Source organism: Aspergillus multicolor (genome assembly GCF_047715735.1).
Source record: "Aspergillus multicolor strain CBS 133.54 unplaced genomic scaffold BDW74scaffold_3, whole genome shotgun sequence".
Taxonomy (NCBI): Eukaryota; Fungi; Ascomycota; class Eurotiomycetes; order Eurotiales; family Aspergillaceae; genus Aspergillus; species Aspergillus multicolor.
This window is the reverse complement of record NW_027395954.1, coordinates 2,076,379-2,103,274: the sequence shown is the minus strand read 5'-3', so window position 1 is coordinate 2,103,274 and position 26,896 is coordinate 2,076,379. Positions and strand designations below refer to the sequence as shown.

At 52.2% G+C, this 26,896-nt stretch overlaps 9 protein-coding genes across 9 annotated transcripts; 7 read left to right on the top strand and 2 right to left on the bottom strand.

The window, feature by feature from the left end:
- Window positions 1–913: 913 nt before the first annotated feature.
- On the top strand, window positions 914–3,658 carry BDW74DRAFT_146732 (LipA and NB-ARC domain protein). Its single transcript, XM_073723408.1, has 6 exons — window positions 914–1,024; window positions 1,076–1,143; window positions 1,203–1,446; window positions 1,499–1,561; window positions 1,612–1,923; window positions 1,974–3,658. The coding sequence occupies exons 1-6, from the start codon at window positions 1,022–1,024 to the stop codon at window positions 3,513–3,515; spliced, it is 2,232 nt and encodes a 743-aa protein (XP_073588232.1). The 5' UTR covers window positions 914–1,021; the 3' UTR covers window positions 3,516–3,658.
- Window positions 3,659–4,994: 1,336 nt separating this feature from the next.
- BDW74DRAFT_174708 (alpha-1,2-mannosidase family protein) lies at window positions 4,995–7,556 on the top strand (the record flags this gene model as incomplete). The annotated part of the gene is made up of 5 exons (XM_073728090.1): window positions 4,995–5,095; window positions 5,158–5,702; window positions 5,757–6,187; window positions 6,238–7,004; window positions 7,052–7,556. 5 exons carry the CDS (start codon window positions 4,995–4,997, stop codon window positions 7,554–7,556), a joined length of 2,349 nt encoding a protein of 782 aa, XP_073588231.1.
- A 118-nt stretch (window positions 7,557–7,674) lies between these two features.
- BDW74DRAFT_174707 (uncharacterized protein) lies at window positions 7,675–10,386 on the bottom strand (the record flags this gene model as incomplete). Its single annotated transcript, XM_073728089.1, has 7 exons — window positions 7,675–8,530; window positions 8,603–8,824; window positions 8,874–9,006; window positions 9,054–9,262; window positions 9,315–10,157; window positions 10,212–10,291; window positions 10,351–10,386. 7 exons carry the CDS (start codon window positions 10,384–10,386, stop codon window positions 7,675–7,677), a joined length of 2,379 nt encoding a protein of 792 aa, XP_073588230.1.
- Window positions 10,387–10,906: 520 nt separating this feature from the next.
- BDW74DRAFT_146727 (DUF4267 domain-containing protein) lies at window positions 10,907–11,545 on the top strand. Its single transcript, XM_073723407.1, has one exon. The coding sequence runs from the start codon at window positions 10,945–10,947 to the stop codon at window positions 11,341–11,343; it is 399 nt and encodes a 132-aa protein (XP_073588229.1). The 5' UTR covers window positions 10,907–10,944; the 3' UTR covers window positions 11,344–11,545.
- A 36-nt stretch (window positions 11,546–11,581) lies between these two features.
- BDW74DRAFT_82805 (uncharacterized protein) lies at window positions 11,582–13,393 on the top strand. Its single transcript, XM_073733830.1, has 2 exons — window positions 11,582–12,477; window positions 12,536–13,393. Exons 1-2 carry the CDS (start codon window positions 11,766–11,768, stop codon window positions 13,021–13,023), a joined length of 1,200 nt encoding a protein of 399 aa, XP_073588228.1. The 5' UTR covers window positions 11,582–11,765; the 3' UTR covers window positions 13,024–13,393.
- A 314-nt stretch (window positions 13,394–13,707) lies between these two features.
- On the top strand, window positions 13,708–14,991 carry BDW74DRAFT_174704 (SMP-30/gluconolactonase/LRE family protein; the record flags this gene model as incomplete). The annotated part of the gene is made up of 3 exons (XM_073728088.1): window positions 13,708–13,874; window positions 13,941–14,424; window positions 14,479–14,991. The coding sequence occupies 3 exons, from the start codon at window positions 13,708–13,710 to the stop codon at window positions 14,989–14,991; spliced, it is 1,164 nt and encodes a 387-aa protein (XP_073588227.1).
- A 2,359-nt stretch (window positions 14,992–17,350) lies between these two features.
- Window positions 17,351–20,513, bottom strand: BDW74DRAFT_187585 (uncharacterized protein; the record flags this gene model as incomplete). Its single annotated transcript, XM_073731513.1, has 9 exons — window positions 17,351–17,490; window positions 17,549–17,974; window positions 18,010–18,332; window positions 18,449–18,701; window positions 18,792–19,210; window positions 19,317–19,840; window positions 19,925–20,117; window positions 20,167–20,463; window positions 20,497–20,513. The coding sequence occupies 9 exons, from the start codon at window positions 20,511–20,513 to the stop codon at window positions 17,351–17,353; spliced, it is 2,592 nt and encodes an 863-aa protein (XP_073588226.1).
- A 1,289-nt stretch (window positions 20,514–21,802) lies between these two features.
- On the top strand, window positions 21,803–23,433 carry BDW74DRAFT_187584 (putative MFS transporter Seo1; the record flags this gene model as incomplete). Its single annotated transcript, XM_073731512.1, has 4 exons — window positions 21,803–21,962; window positions 22,026–22,310; window positions 22,361–23,267; window positions 23,319–23,433. The coding sequence occupies 4 exons, from the start codon at window positions 21,803–21,805 to the stop codon at window positions 23,431–23,433; spliced, it is 1,467 nt and encodes a 488-aa protein (XP_073588225.1).
- A 12-nt stretch (window positions 23,434–23,445) lies between these two features.
- On the top strand, window positions 23,446–25,521 carry BDW74DRAFT_187582 (xenobiotic compound monooxygenase, DszA family; the record flags this gene model as incomplete). The annotated part of the gene is made up of 4 exons (XM_073731511.1): window positions 23,446–24,023; window positions 24,080–24,268; window positions 24,320–24,567; window positions 24,615–25,521. Exons 1-4 carry the CDS (start codon window positions 23,907–23,909, stop codon window positions 25,519–25,521), a joined length of 1,461 nt encoding a protein of 486 aa, XP_073588224.1. The 5' UTR covers window positions 23,446–23,906.
- Window positions 25,522–26,896: the final 1,375 nt, after the last annotated feature.

Below are 26,896 nucleotides of genomic sequence, written 5' to 3'. Positions count from 1 at the left end.
ATGCAGGGTAAAGTGATTAGATTGAATCACTCAATCCAAATCTGGTGGCCTACAGCAGTTTACCAAACTGTGATGAACTGCTGTGGCATGGGGTTCCTAGTTTTCATGAAACAAAGGATGTTGCTGTCCCAAATCTTTATTGCCAGCAAATGACAGAACGTTGCTCTGGTGATTTGAATTTAACTGTTTGTGCGGTGTGCTAATTACAGAGCACAACAAACAACCCCTGGCCCATGGCCTCCATGACTCTTTCCTAATGCTCTCCAGCATGGCCCTTACCTGGACCAGGGCATGGCAACCAAATTTCCCCATTGTCATCGTATAAGGCTGTCTTGAAGTCTATAGAATTGGACTCAGTCTCAGGCAAAGTGCTTTGATATTTGTTTTAAGAGCTCAAGATACAAAGTGAAGCTATAAAGATGTTCTACATTCCTATGGAACGTGGCAAATGCCCATAGCCAGGAACTGAATGAGCTTAAGGCGATCAAGACTGGGTACCCGTTGTATCATTTTTAGCAAGGGTCGATCGAATCGCGTGGTCAGACGCAGGCCTCAGGGAGCTCTGTACGGAGTAAGACTGCAATCAAACCTGCATCAGCCAAGCCTACTGTCAATTTTAACAATCCATCGCCTTCGCTCAGTCGTACAAGCTAAGGCTGTGAGTGATGAGAAGTCAAGAACGCGGAATAAGCGCTAAGCAGGATGAGACAGGAACTGACAGGAACTGACAGGGATCTTCTCCAATGAGAACACTTTCTTTCCCAGGTCAGCCTGCGCTCGCCTTTTCTTACTGCTTTTGCTGCTTCTCCTCCCTTATTTTGATCACGAACGCCCACCCCAGGCACTTCCAAGCGATTGGGCAACATGGCTTGCTTCCCCCCTCAAAACAGCCTTGTTTATCACATGACGAGGCCCTCGCGGCTGAAGATGAGTCTCTTTATCACCAGAGCTAAGACTCGTTCGTACCGATCAATCCCTCCTCATCTCGCTCATGGTGTGAAAGCGACCGTTTCATCGCGAGATGGTGCGTACTGTCTCCCTTGTCCATGTTCTAGGGCTGCTGCTAAGATTTTAGGCCACTATAAACCTGGAATATCCATTTCTTGAGAGGGTGTATACTCCATCCGGGGCCCCGCTTATCGAGTAAGTCTCTCGCACTGTCTCCGCCACCTCCCCAACTAATACCGGCGGTTCCTGGCTAGCTTCGTCTTTGTCCACGGGCTGAACCCTCGCGCGCGCAACGACCATCCTTTCCAGACCTGGACCCACGAAAATGGCACATTTTGGCCCCGAGACTATCTTCCGCGAGACATCCCGGACACTCGCGTCTTCGTCTATGGCTACAACTCAACCGTTACCGATGCCAGGACCATGTCCACTGCCAGTATCAAGGACCATGCGGATACCTTGCTGAATCTGGTGGACCTGGAGCGAAAGGAGCAGAGGGTACGGAAGCCGGACACTCCATATCGACGAATAGGGCTGATCCGGTTTTTAGGCTGCGAGGGCCCCGAAAATCATCTGGATCTGTCACAGTTTGGGAGGGTTGGTCGTCAAGCAAGTACGTCGCTCGAGATTCGAGAATAGGAAAGCGTGTACTGACCGCTGTAGGCGTTGCTCAATGCCCACGAAAACCGAAAGTATACCCATATCCGCACCGACACTTGTGGCATTGTCTTCTTTGGCACTCCACACAGAGGCGCCAAGGGCGTCGAACTAGGAAGAATCGCCGCCAACGTCGCAAAATTCATCTCCAAAGGCCATGCCAAGAATGACTTGCTCAGGTGCCTGGAAGAGAACTCACTTTTCACCAGAGATATGTCTTGGCATTTCAAGCAACAGCTTGAGGACTATCAGATTGTTAGCTTTGTTGAGGGCAAAGAAGTGTTCATAGGAGGCAGTGGTCCGGCGTCAGTGAGCCATGTAAGCAGTAGTCGCATCCTCCTGTCGAGGATTATAGCTAACTATAACAGCTTGTGGTTGATGAAGAGTCGGCAATTCTTGGCCTTCCCGGACAGCGCGAGACGACTCTCAAGCTAGATGCAGATCACTCGCAGATGTGCAAAGTCAGCGGTCGAGGGGGCATGTACAGGCTGATTCAAGGGAACATCAGAGACATTGCAGATCAAGTCCTCCTTGCTGAACGGGGATTCGTCCCCCAGACTTCCACCTCCCCGAGCTCGGGTCCTCCTCTTCCACCGCGAATGCATCTTAATAGCACTATGCCATACTCAGGGCCCCCTCGTACACCGAATCCGGCTGAAACCCCAGTTATTGGGACGCTTTTCAAGCCCGCCGACAGAGATCCACGATCGGTCCAGGTAGCCAAGTACATGAATGAGTGGAAATGGGATGATGCAAGACGGGTGCAATATTCGATATTCCAAGAACATCACCGTACTCTCGGACAGGACCACTACAGCACTCTGCTGGCTGGCTACTATCTGGCGGATATTGAGCTGAATGCTGGGTGTCTCGTCAAGGGAAAAGAATGGGCCGATTGGGTGTGCACTAATTCCCAGCGGGTGCTCGGCAGGCGACACGAACTTGCAATGAAGTCAGAGGGTATAGCAGGCGAGTTCTTGTTTCGTCTAGGAAAGGCACAAGAAGGCGAGTCCATTTGCTCGAACGTGCTAGCACGCCAACAAATGCAAATTGGCGACGACCACCTCGACACTCTCGAAACTCGACGACGCATAGCATTAGCCTACGCACAACTTGGCCAGCGTACAGAATCCATTCAGGCAATGACCAAGTACAGCGAGAGTGTTGGACGCCTCCTCGGGGAGAACCATATTCTTTATTTTGCAAGCATACTTGACGCCGCCGAACAAGTCCTCTCCGAACGTTTAGCCGGCAGTGACAAATTCATGCTAAAACGCTTCACGGGTTCCGACCCCCAGGCAGAAGCAATCGAAGATATCGTAAAAGAGACAAGCACTCGTCTGGGTCGACATCACCCGCTTACTATCCGCGCCATGTGGATCAGCGGAGCAATGCAGGCCCTTGATCCAGAGGCCGGATCCTCGGAGACGCTCCGGCGCGCCCTTGCTACCGCAGAGGAATACCTCGGTCCCGACCACTCCGAAACACTGAGCATTGTCGGCACCATGGGCGTCATGTTCGCTTTACGTGGATCAATGACTCAATACGGATACAACCCCTATATACAGAACAAGGGCGCAAACCTTCAAACGGCCCTTCCTTGGCTCCAACGCTACCTGAGCTGGGCGGAGCAAAACCACGGCGTCGGTTCTCCCGATGCTCATACGGTTCTCACCCTCATAGCCAAGATGTACTTTGAGTCGCAGCAGTATCAGCAAGCGATGCCGTACTATGAGCGGCTGCTGGCGTCGTACCGCGCTGCTGGTATGGATGTGCCGGATGACGTGCAGACCTCAATTCAGCTTTGCCGGATGAACAACCCGAGAGTCCTGATGCCGAGTCTTGGGGGAAGCATTGGTGGTGGGTCATCGGACTTTTCGAAGATTCTGTCTGCTTTCCGGCGGTTGTAGACGTTCTATGGTTTGCTCTCATGGGTTGGTTAGTTAGGGCAGTGGATATATATATCACGTTGCCTGGATGCACTTGTGGATAGTTAGGCGCTAGTAATGAATGGTATGATATACGAGTCTCTAAAATACAGTATCATAATCGATCCTTCGTCGTCCGTTCTCAAAGTACTCTCTTGCCTTCGAGTATAACTTTACCCAGTTATATTATAACAGGTCAGCCTCGCCTTAAAGCAGCAAAGTATGCCTGTTTAACTAACTATATTCCGGCCGTCCTTCTTGATCATACACAAGAGTCACAATCAACCGCGATAAACCCTGCAGTTTACCAGGTGCTCTGATAAGCCTCTTGATGGACGCAGCTGATACCCGATTGATACTGGTCCCTGGATGCAAGCGCAGGTCCTGTCCACCTGAGAATGGACCATGTGCACATCAGTGTTGTCTGATTGGTGGTTGCGGGCAGTGTGTGACATGCCATCCATGGTGAGCACCTGGCCCCTCCATAGATTGGCATGGCAGCTAATTCTTGAATATGGGTCAGGGCAGGTCCAGATTGAAAGAACAATTCGATTCTGCAAAATAATGGATACTTGGTATTCGGAGAGAATGCATGGTTTTAGATTGGCGGTTTCCATATCACAAATGCCGTGTCCTACCGGTACTATGTATTTCAGTGTCTATAGATAGATCGCTAGGCCTCAATAGCTCCTTCCGCCGGAGTCAACAAACAACCCCCTTGCGGTGCCCCTGCATCCATGCCCACTGAGGTTCCTTCTCTTTCTGTGCGCCCCTAGTCCCGACTACCTCTGCAGGCCGAAAGGCCGAATCCAAATCGAATCTCCCCTCGACTCCCGCGTCACGGTCACAGTCACAAAAATAGGGGACAAAGGCACCCCTGATCCCTTTCCTAATACCTCCTAAATCTTCCTACAGCCCTCTTCCTACAGGCACCTTATAACTCCACCGTCCGCCGGGCCCTTCTTCATCTTCTCCAGTCCCGACGATCACATCACGCACCCGGCCCGGCCGCTCATCACCCCGTCGACCCAATGGCAACTCCATACACACGCCCGTGAGTCCGACATGTGCGCTCTCCCCCAGCGTCAAGTGGCCTAGTTCTGGCCCACGGGGATCCGACTCGAGGATGCACTGGCTGAGCTCGACAACCTCGACTTCAACACTGTGCGCCGTCCATTCGTTACCGCGCTTTTTTACCTTCCCTTGATTGGCACACATACACACTCGTTTGGATCGATCCTTACCTAGCACCTGAAGAGGTGGGTATCTTTATCGCTATCGTTATTATATTGTTAGTCCCCCGCGCGCGGGGTTCTTGGTGGTGCTCCTAGACGCGTTGCGCATTTTTATTGCGGGCTTTCGCTCTTTTTCGCGAATATTCTTTTCTTTTGTTAAATGAGTGAGACCTAAGAAGGGAGAGGAATAGATCCTAGTATTGGTTTCTTCGCTTGATTGTTCACAATGAAGTCGAGCTTTCTGGGATGGGGGGTTCCCCTGGTCTTGTCGCAGCTCCAGGCGGCTGCTGGGGCTCTGGAGTTGTTGGGAGACCATGTAAACATGTTGTGGGTCGACCTCCCGCCGTGGTTGTTGAGCGCTTGGGCAGGTTCGCTGACACTTATACCAGTATGGGGACAGAAGGTGGCGGCAACAACTTTCCCGGTGCCGCAAGGCCATTCGGTATGGTAAAGCTGGGACCTGATCTGCTCAGCGGTACGAAAGATGCATACTCCGGATATTTGGCCGAGGGCGAGTTCTCCGGTTTCAGTATGATGCACGAGCAAGGGACAGGTGGTGCTCCGAAGTACGGCACTGTCTCACAACTACCTCTCGTCGGTAACATTGCCAACCCTCTTTCGAACATCACCATCGGCCGCAACGGCGTTGATGAAGCAGAGGTGGGATATTACAAGGCGGAGACAGAGGATGGGGTCACGGTCGAATTGAGCGCTACGACTCATGCGGGCATTTACCGATACTCTTTCCCGCCAGAGTCAGAGGAGAATAATGTGCTGGTTGATGTATCCCATGTGCTTCCGTCGTTCCGAGGGCAAGGCCTGAGCCAGGGATATAAGGGTGGTAATTTCACAGTCTTCCCCGATGGTCATTATGCCGGATTTGGAGTATATGACAATGGCTGGAATCGTTCTCCGGACTGGACAATTTACTTCTGTATGTTTCCTCAGTCGCGTCGGTTCTTGCCCGCTCGGTAATAACGATCCGCAGGTGGCTGGTTCGACCAAGCCATTGACGAGAGCCGGGTGTACACCGGTACCGATGAGTACGGCAGCATTGAACAGGAAAGCGGATCTGCCAGTTCTTCCACCGGATCGACCCGCGTTGGAGGCATCTTCTCCTTCAACGATACACAGATCATCTCCCGGGTTGGAATCTCGTGGATATCCACCAGCCGGGCCTGCAAGTACATCGATGAGGAGCTTGATGAAGCATCTTTCGAGTCCATTGTCGACGAAGCACAATCCGAGTGGGAGGAAACGGTCTTCTCCAAGGTGACAACGACAACAACCAACGAGACCAGCCTCTCTCTGCTTTACTCGTCGCTATATTTCATGCACCTGATTCCGACCAACCAGACGGGAGAGAACCCTGGCTGGGAATCAGACGAGCCGTATTATCAGGATATCTTCACATTTTGGGTAAGCTTCCGTTATACGTGACAAGTATTTGAATTTTAATCATATAACAGGATACTTTCCGCTGCGCGACGGCACTCATGCACATCTTGCAGCCAACTGCATATGAAGAGCAGATCCGTTCCTTGATTGACATCTGGCGGTTCGATGGTTTCCTGCCTGACGGCCGCTCCTCCAACTACAACGGTCGAACCCAGGGTGGCTCAAACGCAGACAACGTTCTCGCAGATGCATACGTCAAAGGTGTGCGCGGTGCGGTGGATTGGGAAGATGGCTACCAAGCAATGGTAACAGATGCCGAAGTCACCCCGGGGAATTACCCTGTCGACTCGATGGCCCGTGACTCCTCCACCAAAGAAGGACGAGGAGCGCTGCCTGACTGGATCGAGCGGGGATTTATCACGCCCACTTACTCCCGCGCCGTCAGCCGAGCTGTTGAATACGCGTGCAACGACTTTGCTCTTTACCAGGTGGCATCCGGTCTTGGTTTGGATGACGATGCGGACAAGTACCTGAATCGGTCCAGAAACTGGCGAAACCATTGGAACCCAGATTTGGAGTCGCTAGGATTTCAAGGTTTTGTTGTGCCTCGCAACGATGATGGTTTTATCAACACCAACCCTGTGACCAACGCGGGATACTGGGCGGATCCATACTATCAGGCGAATTCCTGGGCATACTCGTTGACAAGTGTCCATGATTTCCAGCATATCATTGACTTGGCTGGTGGCGAAAGTGTCATGCGCGAACGCTTGGATACAATGTTCACTAATGGCGCAAGTGGTTCCAATGGCATTATTTTCGATCCAACAAACGAACCGTAAGTTTCTTCCTTTCCTACCTCCCTGGATGCAACTGATAAAGTAGAATGTTCAACATCCCGTACCTGTACAATTACATCAACAGGCAAGAACTCTCTGTTGGGCAGTCCCGAAGCATCGCCAAGTCCTACTACCATACTGGCGTGACCGGCCTTCCAGGCAACAGTGACGCTGGTGCCATGCAAACATGGCTACTCTGGAACATGATCGGCTTGTACCCGATCACGGGACAAACCACCTTCCTTATCCATTCGCCGTGGTTCGAATCGTTGACTATTGATTTGGGCGATGGTAAGACGCTGCAAGTCACCTCCACCGGCGGAGACGGCACCGGCGACGAAGACATCTACGTGCAAAGCCTGCAGGTGAATGGGCGGAATTGGAGAAAGAACTGGCTGGACTGGGGCGACATCTTTGCCGAGGGAGGGACGCTGGAATTCGAGCTCGGAGCTGAGCCCAGCGAGTGGTTCACCGGGGAAGTACCCCCGAGCCCTGCTTCTGTTCAGGGTGTACCCCCTAGGATTGCTATTGTGCAGAGTTCGGGAGTATAGACGGGGTTGGGCGCAATTTATAGATTAACGGTGCGCCGTTTGGTGTGTCTTCATGCCATATCCCTAGAACCTAGACTTATACCTCTCAATCCTCTTAATGAAGAATACTTGCAAGTCATTATATGCTCCCACGTCCTGGATGCATTGGCACAGAGTTGGAGAGCAATGAGTAAAGGTCAGCGGCGGTATTATCAGACGAAGTCTGTCCATCGCGCATGAGCATCCAGTCAATATCAGTGTCGATATTGATATCCTGCGGCTCTGGATCCTCGCGGGATACTTCAAAACCTGGAGTATTCATTTCCTGGAACCCAGTCGAAGCCAACGGCTGTCCCGATCCGGGAAAGGCCCGTCCAAGCCCATATCTCCCCTTACCAGAGCGCGTCCTAATCTCCCACCTCCGCTGCAACCTCAACAACAGATCCTTCGCCCTTGCCGCACACGGCCACGAAATCGCAAACTCATCGAGCGCCCGAAAGCACGTACTCAGATGCTCCGCGATCCCAACATCCTGCTTATCACCACCAGCACTAGTACCTGAGCAAGGCCGATACTGCGTCACCGCCGCAAAAAGCAGAAGCAATACAGCGGATGATGCAATCGCCACAGCCTTCGTATGCACCCTGCGCAACGTATACCGCGCCTCATACATGCTCAGGATCCGGGCGATGGCGATCGCCGCCTGGATGCACATTTCGCGGGCGTGCCCGTGGCCCGGGCCCTGTTGGGGCTGGGGCTGCAGATGCGATTTCGACATCCAGGGGCGGTGCGCGTAGATGATGTTTTGGTAGTATTGCATGTGCAGGAGGAGGACTTGGGGTGTATACGTGTATGGTGTGTTATTAGTGTCATTGGTGGTGTCTAGGTCGATTTGGAGGGATGGTGGGAGGTTCGCTTTCCAGGTTAGAAGGCTTGTGACTATATTTTCGTTGAGGCGTTGTAGAACGGTTTTGGAGATGCTTGAGGTTCCGTAGCTGTGGTGTTGGCGGTTAGTTGGATAGGTACACTGCGTGGGGTTGAGCTTTTGGGTGGCAGGATGGACTTACAGAAAATCGCCCATGGGCGCCATTGTTTCGCAGAGGGTTACTTGTTCTTCGCATATTGCTTCCATGCAGTCTGGCACACCGGTGCCCGCGTATATGGAGCTCACGGAGACATATGGCATCCATCTTGCTTGTTCTTGTCGGTGAGTATTGGAAGCCGGCTTCCCCACGGTTACGTCTTCCATGTTTGTGCGGAACGGTCGGCCGAGGTGGAAACTTAGCTGGCTGGAAGCTGTCAGGCGGGGGCTGTCACGATAGGATGGGAGGAACGTACTGGTCAGCAATATACGCAGCCCAGAAGACTGTCCGGCGCAAGTCTGCGCCTGCTGTTGTGATTACTCCACTGGAAACGTATGAAGACATGTCGAGATGCAGAGCGAGGTTGAAAGCAAGCCGAATCGCCATTCCTAGGAGCGTAAGCTGGGCCTATGTAAATCTCTCGGCTTGAAAATACCACTGTAGAGCCACCCTCGTGCTTCTCTTCCACTGCCGACCTCAAGACTGCTGCATATGACTAGAGCTTGGACTGTCGCGATGCATGCGTAATCCAGCTCGACCTCAAGGAGGGCTTTCGCACGGTCCCCGAAGAAATCGACCAGCGATTTCGGGAAGGTTACAAAGTCGGGGTGATAACGAGTCTCAAACGAAGCACCTAGGGCACACCTGGACTATATCAGATCACCGTGCTCTCCAGTCCACTAGAGCAGGTACTCACATTGCGTTCCGGAGTGACTCGGAGTAGTAGGGAGTGTCATCCAAGGCATACCATTTTGCCTTGGCCTCGTTGTACATTTTCCGGTCCACCACATGGAACGCTGGATCCTGCCAGCTGAAGTAGAGATTCGTCAGATGCTCTTCGAGGGCCGGGGGAACATGCTTATGGCTTCCGAGGCGGCCTAAGCATTCTAACGCATTATTCTGAGCGAGGTTCGTCCCGGAACTGGTGGTAGTCAGCATGTCTGCCAGGTTGAATGTTGAGGTCGGGCCGTAGAATTGGGTTAGTCCTCCAGGTCCGACTTGCAATGTCCCAACCCGGTCGGATAGCTCATCGATCAAACCTTCTATGTCCTCTGGGCTGCTGGTTTCCTCCACCAAGGTTTGGTCGTCATCGGCAATCATGAGTTCGAACGGCTCCGGTACGCCTTCAAGGGCTGTGCGTATAGGGTCGGTAGGGGACGATTGCGTGAAGAAGTTGTGCGTGCTTGGGGAGGCAGGTATAACGGATGGATCTGCGCCGAGCTCGCCATTCCAGCCCTGGTGGTTGCTTGGTCGTATCCCAGGTAGATCCTGGCCGAGAGGCACACTATGGGCGCCAAATTCGGCTACAGTTGGCATTGCTAGAATGTCCTGATGATCGAAAGCTTTTGGAAGCGGTTTCCCAACTGGCTGCGCCAAAGTGGAATTTACCTCGGTCATTCCAAGCATCTCCAGGACCTTTTTCAGCGCGGTGTCCTTCTCTTGTGACATGGGCGGCGGTTGTAACCCGTTGTCTCGAATAAAGCAGTATAGTTGATTTACCCGACTTGAAAGCAACTCAATTGCGACGCGAAGAGGAAGCCTTAGCCCGATTGTCAGCGGTCTCCACATGCCGCACAAGCCATCCACGGCTTACTTTCTCTTGTCAAATGCTTGATAGCGACACTCGCGATTTCGATTGACGCAGTTGGAGCACGCTGGTTGGCCACCGTCACACTGTAAGCAATAGTTAGATGAGGCACTGTCAGAGTATCAAAGGCTCCTGAATGGCCGACCTTGACTTTGCTCTCGCGGCAGGACACGCAGGCCATGGTGGCGTTCCTCCTCTTGGTGAACGACTTTGTGGACGGCATATTTCATCCTAGCAGTTGACTTCTCTGTATATTGAATCTCCGGAAAGTTCCAAGGTTGAAAATGATGGAAGAAAATTCTGGTCGAGGGTCAAAGAGAAGGAAACTGGATTGCGGAGAAGAGAAAGGTGGGGGAGCCCGGTGGAGTCGTCACAGCGTCACTCTCCACCTGAGCAGGAACCATTGAGGGCCCTGATCTTGTTACCATATTTTGAACATGTGCTGATTATCTCAGTGCATATACTGTGCTGACTTGCCACTTGATCGAGCAACGGGGCGATGACGGGATCTTCACAGGGCGCAGCCGACACTGCCCTCTTCAACGGCAAGGCAGCGCAATTCAGTCCAACATAAAGCGCCCATCTCCGATCAACGAACAAAGATCAGAAATCAAGCATCCGCAACCATGTTTTCCATCTCAGGTACATCTAGGCTTCTCCGACCGTATAAGGGAATTTACAAACACTGACTCCATTCCCAGACTACATCCCCCATCCCTTCAACCCGCTCCTCATCCAGATGATGGGCGGCCTCTTCACGGGCCAAGGAGTCCGCACCTTCTTCCAACCAGCCGAGATGTACAAGGAACTCGGGCTACCGCCGGATAACAAGATCGAAGGCCAAGAAAGCCAGGGCAAAAAGCAGGTGTCGCCGTTTGTGTACTTCAAGGCGATCTACGAGCTCGGCCATGGGATGAATCTGCTCGGACTACACCACAACCGCCAGTATCTGGCCATGACCACGTTGATCCTCATGAGTGTATACATGCATGTCGGGTTTGCAGTTGTGGTGTGGAAGTATGGAGGCTCTAGGGAAAAGATCCGTGCGCAGTGTCTCTATGCCGCGGTCTTTGCGTTTTGGTACTGGCGATGTTGGCATACGCCGGAGGGGTTGGCGATGTTGAATACTTGTGGATAAATGTAAATCTGGATCTTGTACAGTAGAGTGGAATAGTACTTAGGTTTGGTGGATCGGTGCACGTGCGAATCGGTGGCATTTCCGAGTCGTTCGGGCAATGGACACCGAACCTGCTCCATACCTTATGGATTATTGTGGGGAATCTTCATGGGTTCTTTCTTCAGAATACTTTCAATCGAGATATATCTCCTCTTTTTCATGACTATTTCCCCTGATATTCAAGTCGTTCAACGGCGCTCAGCACATGTTCTCTCATGCCAGGGCTGAAGATACCCCGGGCCAACCCCGCAGCCTTCTCAAGACGGCGTTTTTAGCCGACAACGCTCGCTCATATAAACACCACGAGCTGAGCAGCCCCGCGTCGGAATCATGCCTTGCCCTACAGCGCCTATGCTGCAGGTGTGCTCTAGATCTCTCTTACAATGTCCCTCTATAAGTGCACATCCTGCAGCGAGCCCATCCAGCACACGAAGCCGCGACTATCCTGTGCGTCCTGCTCACCGCGCATGACCCTCTGCGCAAACTGCTACGTTGTGCAGGACTTTCCACCGCAGCACCAAGATGACGATCCCCATTCGCTTCTCTTGCACAGACACTCCGGATATCTCCCTGTCCCTCCGCCACCTCCACCGCGTACGCAGCCGATCAGCCGATCCATGAGTTCATATGGGCCACCGCGTCGACGGCCGGTTTCGACCACGAACGTATATAACGATGTGCCACCGAGAAAGCCTCCGAGACCGACTTCAACAAGGCCGGAGGTGGAAATAAAGGAGGAGGTTAAGGATGAGAGTCGGAAGACGGACAAGGACAAGGAGCCGTTTACCTTGCCTGGGCCTCCGCCGCTAAGGATTCCATCTGAGCATGAAAGCCCTGAGCGAGAGGTTCCGGGACGGTTTCCCGAACAATATTCCGAGCAGTATCCTGAGCAGTATCCTGAACAGTCTCGATCTCAGCCTACAGCTCGAGGCTGGACTCCCCTCCTCACCGAGGACATGAAAGCCTCGCCTACCTTCGTCAGAATGCTAGAGGAGTTTTTCGAGCATCTAGACCCCCAGCGTACGGGCTTCCTCAGCCCGGAGGTCTACTCACAGTATTTGGAAGCGTGCGGCGCCCCAGCAAACCACAACATATGTCAGTTCCTCCCTTCATCCACACAAAACCACCAAACTAACCAAACACCAAATCCCAGGGCGCTACAGCCACACCAAATCCGGTATCGACATTGCAGACCGCGAACTAACCGACCACTTCACAGCCTACAGCATCGACTTCACCCTGCGCCCACGCACCCCCACCCAACGCACCAGCCTCTCCCGCTTCATGTCTCAGATCCCCTCCATCTCCGGCGGGCGCAAGCCCATGCTCTCGCTGCGCGGCTTCAGCGAGCTCGCAGTAACCAGTGTGCTTCTGAACCCCTCGTCGGCCTGGAGCCAGCTGAACCGCGTGGTCAAGGCATACAGGATCCCGGCGTGGGCCGAGTGGGGCGAGTTGCCGCGGGATATGCTCCCCCTCGCGCCGTGGCAGCCGGAGGTTGACCGTGTTAGGATTCTTATGGAGGGGACGAGGGCCAGGGCGGAGGAGGAGATTGATGCGGTTCATGCGAGAGCGAAGTTGGAGGCGAGGGGAAGGCAGGCGGCATTGGATTTGTTGGATGATCGGGTTTATGTTTATCGGTAGGGAGGATTGGGTACCATGGGTTGGGATGGAAATGTAGGTGGGTAGGAAGCTGGAGGTTCGTAATAGTAGGGTGAGATGGCAAGACACGTTCAGTGGATGTGGTGACTATCTTAGGTGGAGTGCATCGCTACAGGAGATAGCACTTTGGCGTGAACTGTCAAGGACATCCGCGGTATAAGTGAAATCTGTATTAATAGGGCTGTGGGTATGGATGGCAGCTAAGGTATCAATTTGGGCCAAAGTGGTCAACGCATCAAATGCTCTCTATCCAGCCAATGCCATCCCTCCACCTCAGTTGTATTTTTTCCAACCGAGGAAAATGCACTCTATCACATCTTCTTCTACTCCTTTGCCCTCCAAGCACTTGTCGGACAGCAATATGAACCCGGATCTCATTTCCTCGGCTTCGATAAACTAGCTACCTCCCAATCCCTAGCGCTTCTTCAGTAGCACTACCTCCATCTCTCCCATCGGAAGGACCGCTCCGAAGCCACGGAGCAACCCGACGCCCACGTACTCCATCCGCTCCTTTGCCCTCCAAGATCTTCAACAATATGGAGTGCTCCGTAATCGTCCTTGCGGAGTCCCCGGATCTACAATCTACAATAGCCTGGGGTACGACAGCCTCTATAAAAGGGCCGACAATGGCAGTTTTAATTAGGCGTCATATCATCAGCAGCCACCATGCCCAGCTACCTGCAGCCCCTTCCGTCTTTTATGAACAGCACCGTTGCGAAGTGGGCTTATGTCTTCTTGGGGGCACTTGCTACGCTCCCTGGTCACTTCAACCGATCTGCGCTGGAAGCTCCTTGGGCGTCGACAGACGTTTCGGATATTGGTCTTTCGCAGACGTGAGTTTCTTCCTCTAGAATGCCGTTGCAGAAGCCAGCTAACGTTATCTTTATTCTGGATTCCAGTCTAGGGTACATAAACAGCACTGACTTCGTCGCCTACGACTCGAAATTCTTCGACATCCTCGGCCCCAACGCAACAATCGAGCACGTCCAAAGGCTTGCCTTTCAGTCTCACGAGGCACCCTGCTACGTCAAGGATACCAACCAGCTATTCTTCGTCGAATGGGGTCCGCCAGGTGGTGACATGGCCAACGGCACGCATTCCTGGCAGTACATGCTTGACCTGGATACGAACGAGCTGCGGAAGATTACGACGGATCCGCCTACGTATAACGCGCACGGTTGTGTCTTTTATAATCACTCCCTCTATGTTGTGACGGATGGCTATGGAGGCGAGCAGACGGGGCAGCTTGTCAGGATTGATCCGAATACACTGAAGCAGGAGACTGTTCTTAACCATTACCTTGTTCAGCCGTTTGCTGGGTTCAACGACTTGGAGATTGATCCTCGCGGGAACTTCTATTTGACGGATTCGAAGTCTGGATGGGTAGGTACCACACCTAATCTATTATAGTTAGCTGCTGCTGACCTTGAGAGACAGGGAAGAGGAATCGTTACCTTCACACCACCCACAAACCCAACGGTTTACTTCTTCGAGCCCTCCACATCACGCATAAAGCCCGTACACATCACAACCGGTAACACCAATGGTGTTGCCATCTCGCCCGACGGCAAGACTCTCTATATCCCGGACACTGGCGTCTCGAAGTACTTTCCCACAGAGAAAACACCGTACGGGAACCGAGCACTCTCAGCCTTTGACGTCTCCGCTTCTGGTTCAGTTCTCTCAAACCAACGACTCCTGTCCAACCCCATCTCGTACTTCTACGACGGGATCCGCGTGTCTCGTAACGGGTGGATCTTCTGCGGTGCTGGCGACGGCGTGGATGTTATTGACCCCGAGACGGGGTTCATGCTGGGAACAATCCGTGTTGGAGGAGGGCAGAATCTTGCTGTAAGCGTGGCGTTTGGGAGAAACGAGCTTTGGATTGTCGGGAGGGGAGGTGTCTGGCATGTTAGAGGGGTACGGGATAGGTTGGATCGGTTTTGGTAAATGGTCGCTGTATATAGGTAGGGCTTTTGACTGACTTAGCTTGTCAGAATGCATAACAACCCAAACTGTTCTAGAGTAGCTCGCACGGCTGCAAGTCTCATCGCTGCTACTTTCTGGTGTTGCAGGGCCTCCATGCATTGAATTCCCTTTTCGATGGTCTCCCATGCCGTTGCAGCGGAGTTCTTGCCTGTCCATAGTCCGTAACAAATAAGAGATATGCAGGCGGATTCGAGAAAGAATGAGTTCATTGGGAGATCCTGGACAGGGAAACATCTGTTAGAACAGGCTAGCTAGAATGAAATGGAACGGCCTTGAACCGAATAGTACTTACTTTGAGCACGGAGACGTTCTGACTATGGCATATTCCTGGTAGTGTCGATATAATTCTTGTAGCCGCAGTGAGGATGTGCTTGCTGGTAGCTGACAGTCTCGGGTCTTCCTCTTTGTCTCCATCTTTACAATTCTTGTCTGTATGCTTTAGACTCCTGGGGATAGTTAGGCTTGCGTGTGCTTTTTCTTGTATCACTTCCGGCAATGGCTCGTTGTGGTTCTTGTCCTCGTGGTAGCCCTTCAATATACTCTTATACCCTAGGTAGAGGAGGAATGGCTTGAAGTTTGCCAGCGCGGCGTAATAATGCACTGTAGCACTTTCTTCTCAGCGTTTCCGACTTAATAGTTTCAGAAGAAGCCAACGTACGAACGATATGAAGCCCCATCGCGTCACTAACGCCTCCTGGGAATCTCAGATCCGCGTGCGCGAACCATAACCCCGGCTCATTTTCTTCTCAGATTGAGGAGAGGCTTTTATGCGTAGCCCGGGCCGACTCGTATAGTTAGTCGAAGTTTGTATTCATTCTTTGCTGGGCTCGCAACATATCGTTGATTATATTGAAAAGGCCAGATACGAATTTGGTCACGGGCGAGTCGGTGCTACTATCGCCCAAGGGAACTCGGAGATGGTTAAGGGTAGAAGGCACGGGCGTCCAACAGCTATGCAGACATAACTAGGAAGGCGAGTAGTCAGCTAATCAGTTAACAGGCATGAAGGGCGGACACGAACCTCTCAGTTAAAACAAAGTCTGAAACAGCCTTTTGACCTCTGAAGTCTGAGCCTGAGGGTCGAGATGGTAACCGGCTGTGTAGATTCTCCCCTGTGTCTGACCTAGTATCTCGTACGCCTTGTCGAAGCTGCCAATCTCGCTGTAATACTGGATGTAGAAGACGCACAAGGCCAGACGAAGCAAGCCTAGGATTCCCGATGACGTTGAAACAGGGTAATGGGAACACTTATCATGAGAACATCCAACTGCAATTCCATCACCTCCGTAATGTCTCTGCATCCGTATACACCGGTCGTAGGGTCAAAAAGCCTACTTTCCATCACCAGAATCTCAGAAAGCTCTTAGTGTCTCGTGGACAATGACCCCATTGCAAGTTGGTATAACAGGACCGGGTAGGACGCAGATGGCAACATATTCTGGCTGAATGAATTGCAGGACGACTCGAAGAAAGCCCTCAATTGGGCGGGATATTGTATCGGGAGCGTCCCCCATGTCGTATCGATGTATGTATACAGACAGAACTCGAGCAGCTCGTGTGGAATTATCGTGAGGCATAGCGGGGCGTTAAGATATCTGGAGGTAGCGTGGGAGTATTTCCGAGCACAAAGGGATGGTACCTGAATGCCTCGAGGGACATGTCGCTGTCAATGACACAGACTTTTGTATCTTCCAGACCTGCATCATGGTTCCTAATCAAAGAGTCTCCGTTGTTTCTTGAGACAATGATATGCAGAGCAGCCACGGTCGACGTGGGACCGTATACCGCGCTCCTTGAAGCGCTAGCCCCTAATATCCTGCTCCGGACACGGACTGGTCGAAGGACGTTTCGTAGAATGACAATTGTGCTTGGCGCATCATTGGTAAATTGGTCCGGGAGTCTCTCTATGTGAAGCCGCTTCTGACGCTGTCTCGTGGTTTTCCGCACGACACGGTGCAGGGAGAGGCGGAAGCATCACCCACAGGGAGACTCGCCGTTACACATGATTTTCTGTCGCCTACAGCCTTCGCAAGCCTTGCGGATGTGTCGTCGAAACTGTTGGTTTGCTTCGATCTGGCTGAAGCTGCCAATATCCTCACTTGCTGTGGTGCTCATGGTGGTGCCTTAGCGGGGAAGAATCACGCAGGAAATTGAACGAGGCAGGTCTCAATTGAGGATTGTCGGGGCAGGAGGACCGTTAACTAGGTACAGTCGGGGGAAATTGCATGTTGCTAGCTACTCCGTAATTAAAAAGTACCCCGCAATTTCTGATTAGGCTAGGGCCGCTAGGTAATACACTAAGCGGATTCATTATGGCTAGCTAGATATGTTGCTGGGCATAATACGTGAAATTCACCGGCTCTAGAAGCCCAATCTGCTGCGGCTCCAATGTTCCATACAAGTCAGGCCATGTCTTCCTAAGCCTGTTCCACAGAGTCGTAGCAACCGTTATCTCAATATCTAATGCACATTAAAGTTAGCAGTCATACTCAAACCCAATGAGAAAGCCCCAACTTACCATTTTCTCCATCACGGTCATACGGAGTCACATCTAGAGGCGCGGACCTAAACAAGTCAACCTCTGAGACGACCTGGCTGTTGACCCTGAGATCCCATGATCCTCCGACCTCGCCAAAATAGATGGAAACTCCCAGCCCTTCTTGCTGAGTAGTTAGGTTTGCCGTCTGGTAGACTCCCACCCCGCTGGCAAACTCCAATTCCGGTATCTCGTTCCAGGGCAACAATGTACTCAGGATTATCGGGGCGAGTGTCTTCTTCGCCGTGAGAGACGAGTTCCGCCCCGCCTCGTTGATAGAAGCTGGCGACCAGTCTTCGACCGTGAGAGTCCATGACTCCGGTGTTATGGCGGGAGGGATAGAATCAAACGAGACGGTTACTTGTTCTCCAGTAGAAAGATGTGCCGTGTACTTGCCATTCTCGGTCGCTCTGACGAAGAGGTTGCCTGATTCGTCTTGACACCTTCCGCGTCTGTAGATATTCTATGCCGCTCGAGGTTATTTACACCGTATGGGTTGTGGTGGCCCAGGTAGATTGCCTCAGCTGCGTCTTCTCCGATAGTCACATTGACAGCAGTATAGCCGTTGACGGTGTCCCAAGAAGCGATTGGCGACACTTCCCCAGTCCATAGGCTTGAGTGGAGTGGGTATCCTTCGCCTTCCAGGTAAACGGTCTGGCTCGTGCGGTTCGAACTATAGATCCAGTAGACATATTCGTTCTCCTGCAGCTGTCGTCTAGTAGTTACTGTTGTTACATTGTCCGAATCGGTGTACCGAACTAGAGGGCTTTTTCCATGGTCAGATATAGGAGGACATTCGCGCTTTGAGACACTTACTTGACTCCTAGGCTTTTGAGTGATGCGACAACCTCAGACTCGGAGTTCACCTGGCGCGTATCTTACAAAGCAAGAATAGCTTCAAACATATCATTGAGCTGTGAAGACGCTTCGTGACATGATGTGCAGAGCGACTGCGTCTGATTCGGAGTACTACCGACAATAACAATCGGGAGCCCTTCTTCGGCATATGAGAGGATGTCTCGAGCGCTATCGAGATTCAACGATGTCACATTGTCGAGAACGAGTGCCTTGTAATCCGGGCCCCCGGGGATTAGGCAGCCATTTCTCACGGTTGCAGAGTACTCGGCCAGAAGCTCTGGGGTGGAAACAGGATTTTCATCAGCAATCGGTTTTTGACTAGAAAAGATGTATGTCACCTAATATGAATAGCCCGCGCCATTTAGACCAGCGTCGTCCCAAGCCGCGGTAACTCCCCAATCCAGATTCAGAATAGCAATATCGACAGAAGCAGAGCCATTCTGCATCAGAGCCTGAGACTGAGGCATGTAACTACTTGCATTTCGTGCAAAGAGCCACTGCGGCTGCCGTGGGCCCCATGCATCCGCAAACCCGTTGCTAGAAGTTCCCAAGGAAGTAAAAGGCGCAAATCCCGGCCACACGCTGGTGGGTGAGTCACTGTATGGGAAGCCATGAATAACACTCTGACTCGCACCCAGGGAAGTGTCGAAGTTAGCTGTTCCAAGGAGAAAGCCCCAGGTGACTCCATACGCTTCACCCTGGTATGCGCTAATTTCGTTGGACAAGATTGTCGTCCTGGAGGAAACATCTCTGCCTGTCGCTAGCACCCGGAAAGATTCCGGGGTACTTTTAAATCCTAGTGACTCTCCTTCTACAATATCGACCAAGGCCGCGGCGCGCGTGGAATCAAGCGTTGCTGTGTACGGTTGAGCTCGCAACTTGAGTCCAAGACTGTGAGCGAAATCTTTGCAGATAGGTCAGTCGGTAGTCGATATATAAGTCCGTTACAGTGGAATAAAAGTCGTAATCAACCATTTGGGCAATGACCGAGTCTCCAGAAAAGTTATTGGTGTCTTTCAAGAGATAGAGAAGGTATGGTGTCAGGTCATAGCCGCGTCGCTTCTCGAATTCATCTAAGAAACTTGGTGTCCAATACTGCTTGAGCTTTAGTTCAAGGGAGTCCTCGGAAAGCGATCCTTGGGAAGTGTTCATCAAGGGTCGAAGCTCGTCTGTCAAGACGTGCTCATTCCAATACTTGACTGATGCTCTCATTCCAGCCACAAACAAGTGATCCACGATATAAGCAGGTGCAGGTTCTGTCAGCTGAGGCCCTTTCGAGTTCATATCGTACATATTGTGCACCTGGCCTGTTCCACGACCGTATATCGCGACAATAACATAAGGACCGTCGGGGGGAACCGTCCAAGTAAGTGTCTCGTTCTTGTAGTGCTGCGAGACATCTGTAACCGTGGAGTCCTCGAATATAACAATAGACGCGGTGATATTAGTCGTACTTGTTCAGGCTACAAGGACAGCAACCAGCTAAGGCGTGGCGGTCACGTTAGGGTTTCCGTTATTCTGTCCAGACGGGTTTGCGACGGGCAAAGGGAGAGGTCCCGAATAATTGGTACCGGCTTGGAGGAGAATCTGTCCGTGGATGAGCTCTTTTGCTGTCTCCACCGTGTCGGGAGTATAACCGGGAACGCCAGTTGGCCAGTGAGGCTCTAGAGTGTAGTCGATGTGAATACCTTGGCTATCCTTGCGTTAGTCAAGTTCATCTGTGCCGGCATTGAAGGACTTACTCTTGTCCAGCTTGGTAAGCTGCAAGAGCTCCTGCATTCCATCTCTCTTGTGCCCAACCATAGACTTGTGGGTCCATTGCTTCTGGAATGCTGTCCCTCACATCACTGATTTCTGCACCGCGAAACCCTGCCAGAGCTATGGCCTCAATCTCTCCTTTGAATACTTCCGGCTCAATCCATCCCCCAGGCCACGAACAGCAGAAGCGAGGGGCATCGTAGCTCGAAGCTTCTGGCAGTCGGCCTCGCCAGTGTGTATTGTCTTCTCGAGCGTGCTTCGAGGAGGCCACGCTCACAATGCTGTTTGAGAGAAGAGCAGTAACGCAGACAAACCACTTGAAAGAAGGCATTTTTGCAGATGCCGAATTGGGCTTGCAAGAACAATTCCTTCTGTTTCTCACATCTCTGGCGGTTTTTCCTGGGTATATAACCTCCGCCTCTTCCTATTCCCCGCACGAACGAGCTCGCCCATTTCTCTAAATCCGGCCGGCCATACCTTCCCTTTCAGCTTTGCTAGAACGACGGTATAATCCACGCCGAGACACAACTCAGCCCAGGTGTAGGAAGGCGTTGGATGGTTTTTGTTCCCCGTGGGGAAACCCCAGACGCTTGTCTACATTGCCGGCCTCCAGTGATATTTCCGAGGTCCGACCTGTTCGCCTGTTTTTCGATCCATCTCGTTTTGTATGCGCTGCCGCTGTCTTTTCCCGCAATCTCAGTAATTAAACTCCCGTGAGAGTCTCAAAGTTGCATCAGACCTAGGAGGGACAACTTGGTGGCTGATGGACTCTCAGTTCGCGAAGCAATGCACCGAACAGAACAGCTAGTCATGGATGAGGTGTGGCAGGACTTGATGAGAGGATACGAAGACCAACTTGAGGGAAACCGGTAAGCCAGCAGTGCTGAGGACTTAGGCGTAGCCAGGCGTTGCTAAGCCGACTTGAGTGCGAGTAGGAGCAGGCGCTCGCGTAAGTCACCATGTGCCCTCGCACAATCTGGGCCGAACCCGGAAAGAGCTGAAAGCAAACAGCAACTTCGACTCTCAACTTTCGATCATCATAAGCCGCTTTCCCTCTCACTCGTCTGATCTCGCTTAATAGGTCAAAATTGTTGAAACACGGAGTCTCGCGGGACCACGGAAATATCTCTCAACAAGCACATCAGGTACCTATGTAGGTCCACCTTAGTCCAGTTGGCTGGCATCTGATACCAAACAGGCAGCCTAGCCTTCTCAAATGCCCATACTGACTTGGATTCACCTGGCGCAGATGAATCCTGAATTGAAAAAGCCTCAATCTACCCGAGGAGTCCATGCGAGTGCAAAACACTAACTCGAGCACGCCTTACCTCCACCTCCTGACACGATCCTTGGCCACGAGCATGCATCTGCACGTCGGAACTCTGCATCTAGCTCAGCTTGAGTCCTCTCCGCCTTCCCGGCGTCGAGCTGTCCGAAGCCATAAGCTATGTGTCAAGAGGGAAACTCACTGATAAGAAAGTTGCCCATGGCCGGAACGCCCAGGCTCACGCAATATCGCCGAGGAGTGGCATCTTGCAGCTCCGAGTCCAAACTATAAAACCTTCTGGCTTTGCAGCAAAGAAAAATGGATGGGTTATCTTTCTCCAGACAACGAGCGCCATGTCTACCGTCCGAGAAAACAAAAAGTGGTACCATGTCAAGTGGTTCGCGGACCAGGATACCAAGGAAGAGCGACGACTTATTCTAAAGCTCGATGCCTTGATCGTCCCCTATGCCTTTCTGGCTTATTGGGTCAAATACGTCGATCAAGCGAATATCAGTACGTGCTTCTCAATCAGAAGCTTGCGGCAGCAAGATCTCGGCTAACACGAGCTCTACGTAGACAATGCGTATGTCTCCGGTCTACAGGAAGATCTACAACTCCATGGCAATGAGCTTGTCGAGTTGCAGACCATGTACACCGTCGGCGCGGTCGTCGGCCAGTTACCGTTCGCATACCTTTTCACCAAATTCCCCATGTCGTGGGTGATTCCTTTCCTGGACATCATGTGGGGTATTTTCACATTGCTGCAATACCGAGCGACCTCCTTCGGCGAGATGATGGCTTACCGATTCCTCGTGGGATGGTTTGAGGCGGCGTTCTTTCCGGGAATGCATTATATATTCGGTGAGTTTCGGACCTGGTCGAAACATGAACCTGCCTCTGATGACTTTCAGGAGCATGGTACCGCGGCGATGAGATTGCCCGCCGCGGTGGGTGTTTCTACGTCGGACTCACCCTAGGCACCCTCACAGCGAGTCTGATCCAAGCCGGTACATCAGCAAGGCTCGACGGTGTCCACGGGCTAGCGGGTTGGCGTTGGATGTACATCATCTGTGCGATCATCACTGTTCCCATCGGAGTTCTAGGATACTTCATTCTCCCCGGGACGCCTGACAAACCAAACAAACTAGTGGTTAACGACAAGGACATCGAGCTATCCAAGGCTCGCCTCTCGCGCGCAGGCCACACATTCCAGGGCAAGTTCACCCTGCAATCATTGACAAGTGTCCTTCAAAACTGGAAGTTCTGGGCATTGCTGTTGCTGGACATTCTCTTCTGGAACGGCAGCATAAACACCTCGGCTGGCGGCTACCTGCTGTGGCTGAAGAGCTTAGGGAGGTACTCAACAAGCCGTTTGAACGAGCTGGGTACCATCTCCCCAGCTCTTGGGATGTTCTATACGCTGTTCATCTGCTTTGCGTCTGATCTCGTCCTTGGCCCTGCGTGGGCAATCACTGTCGCGCACGTCTGGAATATTATCGGTCTAGTCATTCTGGTCATTTGGGACGTCCCCGAGTCTGCGCTCTGGTTTGCCTTCATCACGACGTACTCGGCTGTGTCCATGTCCAGCGTGTTGTATGGCTGGGTGAACGAGCAATTGCGTTATTCCCCGGTGGAACGCTCCATAACTCTAGTCATACTCAACACAGTTGCGCAGTCGACCACGGCCTGGACCCCGCTGTTAGTGTTCAAGACAGTAGAGGGTCCGAGGTTCAAGAAGGGTTATGCGTTCGTTCTTGGAAACGCGATTTGTTTGATTGCACTCGCTCATGTCATCAGGTATTTCATCGCACGCCAGGAGTACGTATTGCCATTTCCTTCCTTCCAGAGCAGTATGCTAACTCTTACCAGCAAGCGCGAAAAAGCAAGAGATTCCGCGGACGCGAGCGACTCGGACATAGTCCGCGATCCAGAATCTAGTCCAGTCGTCACAGCTGTCGAGCCGAGCAAGACTGACTCAGGTTGACGAGGGTAGCTCAATCGCAATAGCACGCTAAGATGAATCGCTGTTTAGAATACTCAGATATCGGCCGAGTCAAAGCTCAAATAAATGTTATGCGTCCTGAAAAGGTCGGTTGTCACGCAATAGGGCCCTTGATGGTGAAAGACTTCTCCACTCGCGTCTGACAGACAGCCTCCAAGGTTCAATGACACACGTAGCTTCAACACAAGTGACAAATGGAAGCCTGCCCTAAAGATCCTCCGGTTGCGATTCATGCGGGGTTGATGGCGAAATGATAAGATATTCTTGTACCCGTTGGAGTATTGATGGCTTGATGCAATAGCACAGCGCTTGCGCCATGGCGAGAGGCTATGGCGATATGCCGCGGGGCTAAGAGCACAACCATGCATCTATATCTTGGGGTTAAAAGGCTCAGTACTGGCAGTCATTGTCGGCTGTTTAGTGTTAAGGAAATTCCTTGATTCGATTACGGCAAGATGAGTGATACCAATGTTGCAGACGGTCTGAACGGCAAGCAGAATGGCAAGAAGAAGATCATTCTAAACGCGTTCGATATGTCCACGGTGGGACACTTGTCTCCTGGGCAGTGGAAAGTATGTCATGCATGATAAGTTAGCTCGGACTCTGCGACCTTTGCTAATCGATGCAGAATCCAACCGACAAGTCCGCCACGAAGCGGAAGCTGACCTACTGGGTCGAGCTCGCGAAGCTGCTGGAGCGAGGAGGCATCAATGCCTTGTTCCTGGCTGATACATACGGCGGGTATGATACTTATGAGGGGAAGCTGGACGAATGTATTCGGCGCGCGGCTCAATGGCCCGTCACCGACCCGACAATCGTATGTCGTCCATGCCCTACTTTGATCGAGCCATGGACTGATGGAGTGTAGCCCATCTCTGCAATGGCAGCCGTGACCAAGAACCTCGCCTTCGCAATCACAGCGTCGACGTCATTCGAGCCTCCTTTCCTTCTTGCAAAGCGCTTTTCGACTCTGGACCATATGACGGACGGCCGGTTTGGATGGAACATTGTCACTTCTTGGAAGAAGGCTGCCTTCAAAGCTATCGGCCTCGAATCCCCAATTGAGCACGACGAACGGTACCGTCAAGCAGACGAATATCTGCGCGTGCTGTATAAGTAAAGCATTTCCATCCGAACTGATGACCTATGCTAATCCATAGCAGACTCTGGGAAGGGTCATGGGCTCCGGATGCTGTCTCCCCCAACCCCGAAACAGACTCGTATGCCGACCCTGACAAGATCCGTCAAATAAACCACAAGGGCAAGTATTTCTCCGTCAACTCGCGCCACATTGTCGACCCCTCGCCGCAGCGCACACCCTTCCTTTTCCAGGCTGGCACATCAGCAGCGGGATCTAGCTTCGCAGCATCCCATGCTGAGGGTATCTTCGTGTCCGCCCATTCGCCATCTGTTCTTGCTCCCAAGATTGCTGCTATTCGCAAGCAAGCTGCAGAGCTCGGCCGTGATCCGCAGTCGATCAAGTTCTTTTCGACCTTTACTCCCATTCTCGGGCGTACCGACGAGGAAGCGCAGGCAAAGTATGAAGAGCTGAAGAAGTACGCCTCAGTCATCGGAGGACTGGTCTTGTTCAGCGGATGGACAGGCATTGATATTTCCCGCCTGCCCCTGGACCAGGACATCACAGCAGCCGACTCCTTGGAGGCCCACAAGGTCACTAGCACCCTCCACAGCTTCACCACCACAAGCGAAGACGTCCCACGATGGACTCCTCGTGTGGTTGCGGAGAAAGCTGCCATTGGCGGCTTGGGACCTGTTGCCATTGGAACGCCTGAAAAGGTTGCGGATGAGTTGGAGCGTTGGGTCCGGGAGGCCGACCTCGACGGTTTCAACATTGCGTATGTCACCACGCCAGGAACGTTCGAGGACGTTGTTGATCTCTTGGTTCCCGAGCTTCGTCGACGAGGCATTTACTCTGAAGCGCCGCAGGAGGGGCTGACGGCTCGTGAAAAGGTTTATGGCGTAGGTCAATCAGGGTTGAGGTCCGATCACACAGGTAGTCAGTATAAGTATGACGTGTACCAGGAGGAGGCGCCCTATGAGGGCGACTGATTTGCAGTGCGCCGTTGCATATCCCGTCCGGTTCCATGAGTCTGTTCACTGTTCAGGACTCCGTACCTGATCGGCAGTTGACAGTTGACATATGGGCCCAGGTCAATCCCCCCTTTCTCTTTCACCGTCATATGGAATACCATTACCGGGACTTGAGCGGGGATACAGCTTGAATCAATAATGATGTCGACTTCCAAGTTTTCAGTATTCAGTAACACCATGCTTAGCAGACGTCACGTACCTTGCCGTGCTTCTCCTGATCGCCGGTCATCCAGCGGTCTACCGTCCTATGACATCTACCTAGGAGTAGTAGAAGACTCTCCCGGATACAGAGAGCCTAGGGCTGATCCGCCCAAGGTTTCATTCGTCAATAGCGGGTTCCGTCCTCCTCCGTAGAGCAAAAGTCTCTTCACGTGCGATTTGCATATAGACTCCGGGCCATGCCCTCTCAGCACCCAAAAAAGTGCAATTTAAATGCAGATAGTCACTAATAACGCAACAGACTATGCCAGAACGCTGGATCAATCGCATGTCGAAGATAGCGAGTGTTGTGCCCAGAGCCAACCCCTGGCGGTCCCCACAAACGGAGTCGTGGCCGCGCCCTCCAGTTCGCCACCATCCGTGCTGCACTACTACTCCACCTCACGGAAGCTTCAACCCCTTTTCTTTTGATTAGAGGGATGAGATCATCTGGGAAAAAAGCAAGGAGAACTCCCGCGTGGACAAAGCCTCAACATCATCAGACCCATGGCTGCGACCGACAACTTACAAGGCGGCGCCTGCCGTCCGCCCGACTTTCGGTTCCGCAGCCACAATCCTGCCAGAGTACGGAGTACTTGCTGGAGCGGCTGGTCAACTGCATACCTAACACCTTAGCTACCACTACGCACCACCTCAGAAGATCCGATCCCAACAATCATGAATTGAACCTAGAGGCTGGCACAGAGACGTTTCCCCAGGTTCTACAGAATCATGCAGCTGTAAGTACTCCGTACATCGGCGTGGCCCAGCAGTACGGTGAGTTGAGCGTTAGTTAAATGAGGATACGCACGATCAGCACCGTCTCCAGGGCTTCCGCTTCGCTGCTCGATCGGTTCTGTGGGGGCTAAAAATGGAATTCAGAGTCTGCAGCTCTGTAGACTGAAACACGGAGTCAAGGTCAGCGGCTCAGAGCTTTAGCACGAACTCCTTGCTTTAGGTCTCGGTATTGATACCAGCTTCCTGATGACCATATCCGTCCAGACAACCTTCAAATGTCGAAGTCGAATACCGAGCAAAGAATATGTCACCATGTAATAGAGAAGGAGCTATCAGACAATTGGCCTACGATCTACAAAATGTATTGCTAGTGCGACACTGCGACTACATTGTACTG

What these genes read in the sequence shown, in the direction of transcription:
- BDW74DRAFT_146732 (XM_073723408.1), top strand. An exon ending in TCCGGGGCCCCGCTTATCGA is followed by an intron (nt 1,144 to 1,202) that starts GTAAGTCTCTCG and finishes GTTCCTGGCTAG; the next exon opens with CTTCGTCTTTGTCCACGGGC. An exon ending in GAGGGTTGGTCGTCAAGCAA is followed by an intron (nt 1,562 to 1,611) that starts GTACGTCGCTCG and finishes TGACCGCTGTAG; the next exon opens with GCGTTGCTCAATGCCCACGA.
- BDW74DRAFT_146727 (XM_073723407.1), top strand. Translation starts at nt 10,945, where the DNA reads ATGATGGGCGGCCTCTTCACGGGCCAAGGAGTCCGCACCTTCTTCCAA.
- BDW74DRAFT_82805 (XM_073733830.1), top strand. Translation starts at nt 11,766, where the DNA reads ATGTCCCTCTATAAGTGCACATCCTGCAGCGAGCCCATCCAGCACACG. An exon ending in CCCAGCAAACCACAACATAT is followed by an intron (nt 12,478 to 12,535) that starts GTCAGTTCCTCC and finishes ACCAAATCCCAG; the next exon opens with GGCGCTACAGCCACACCAAA.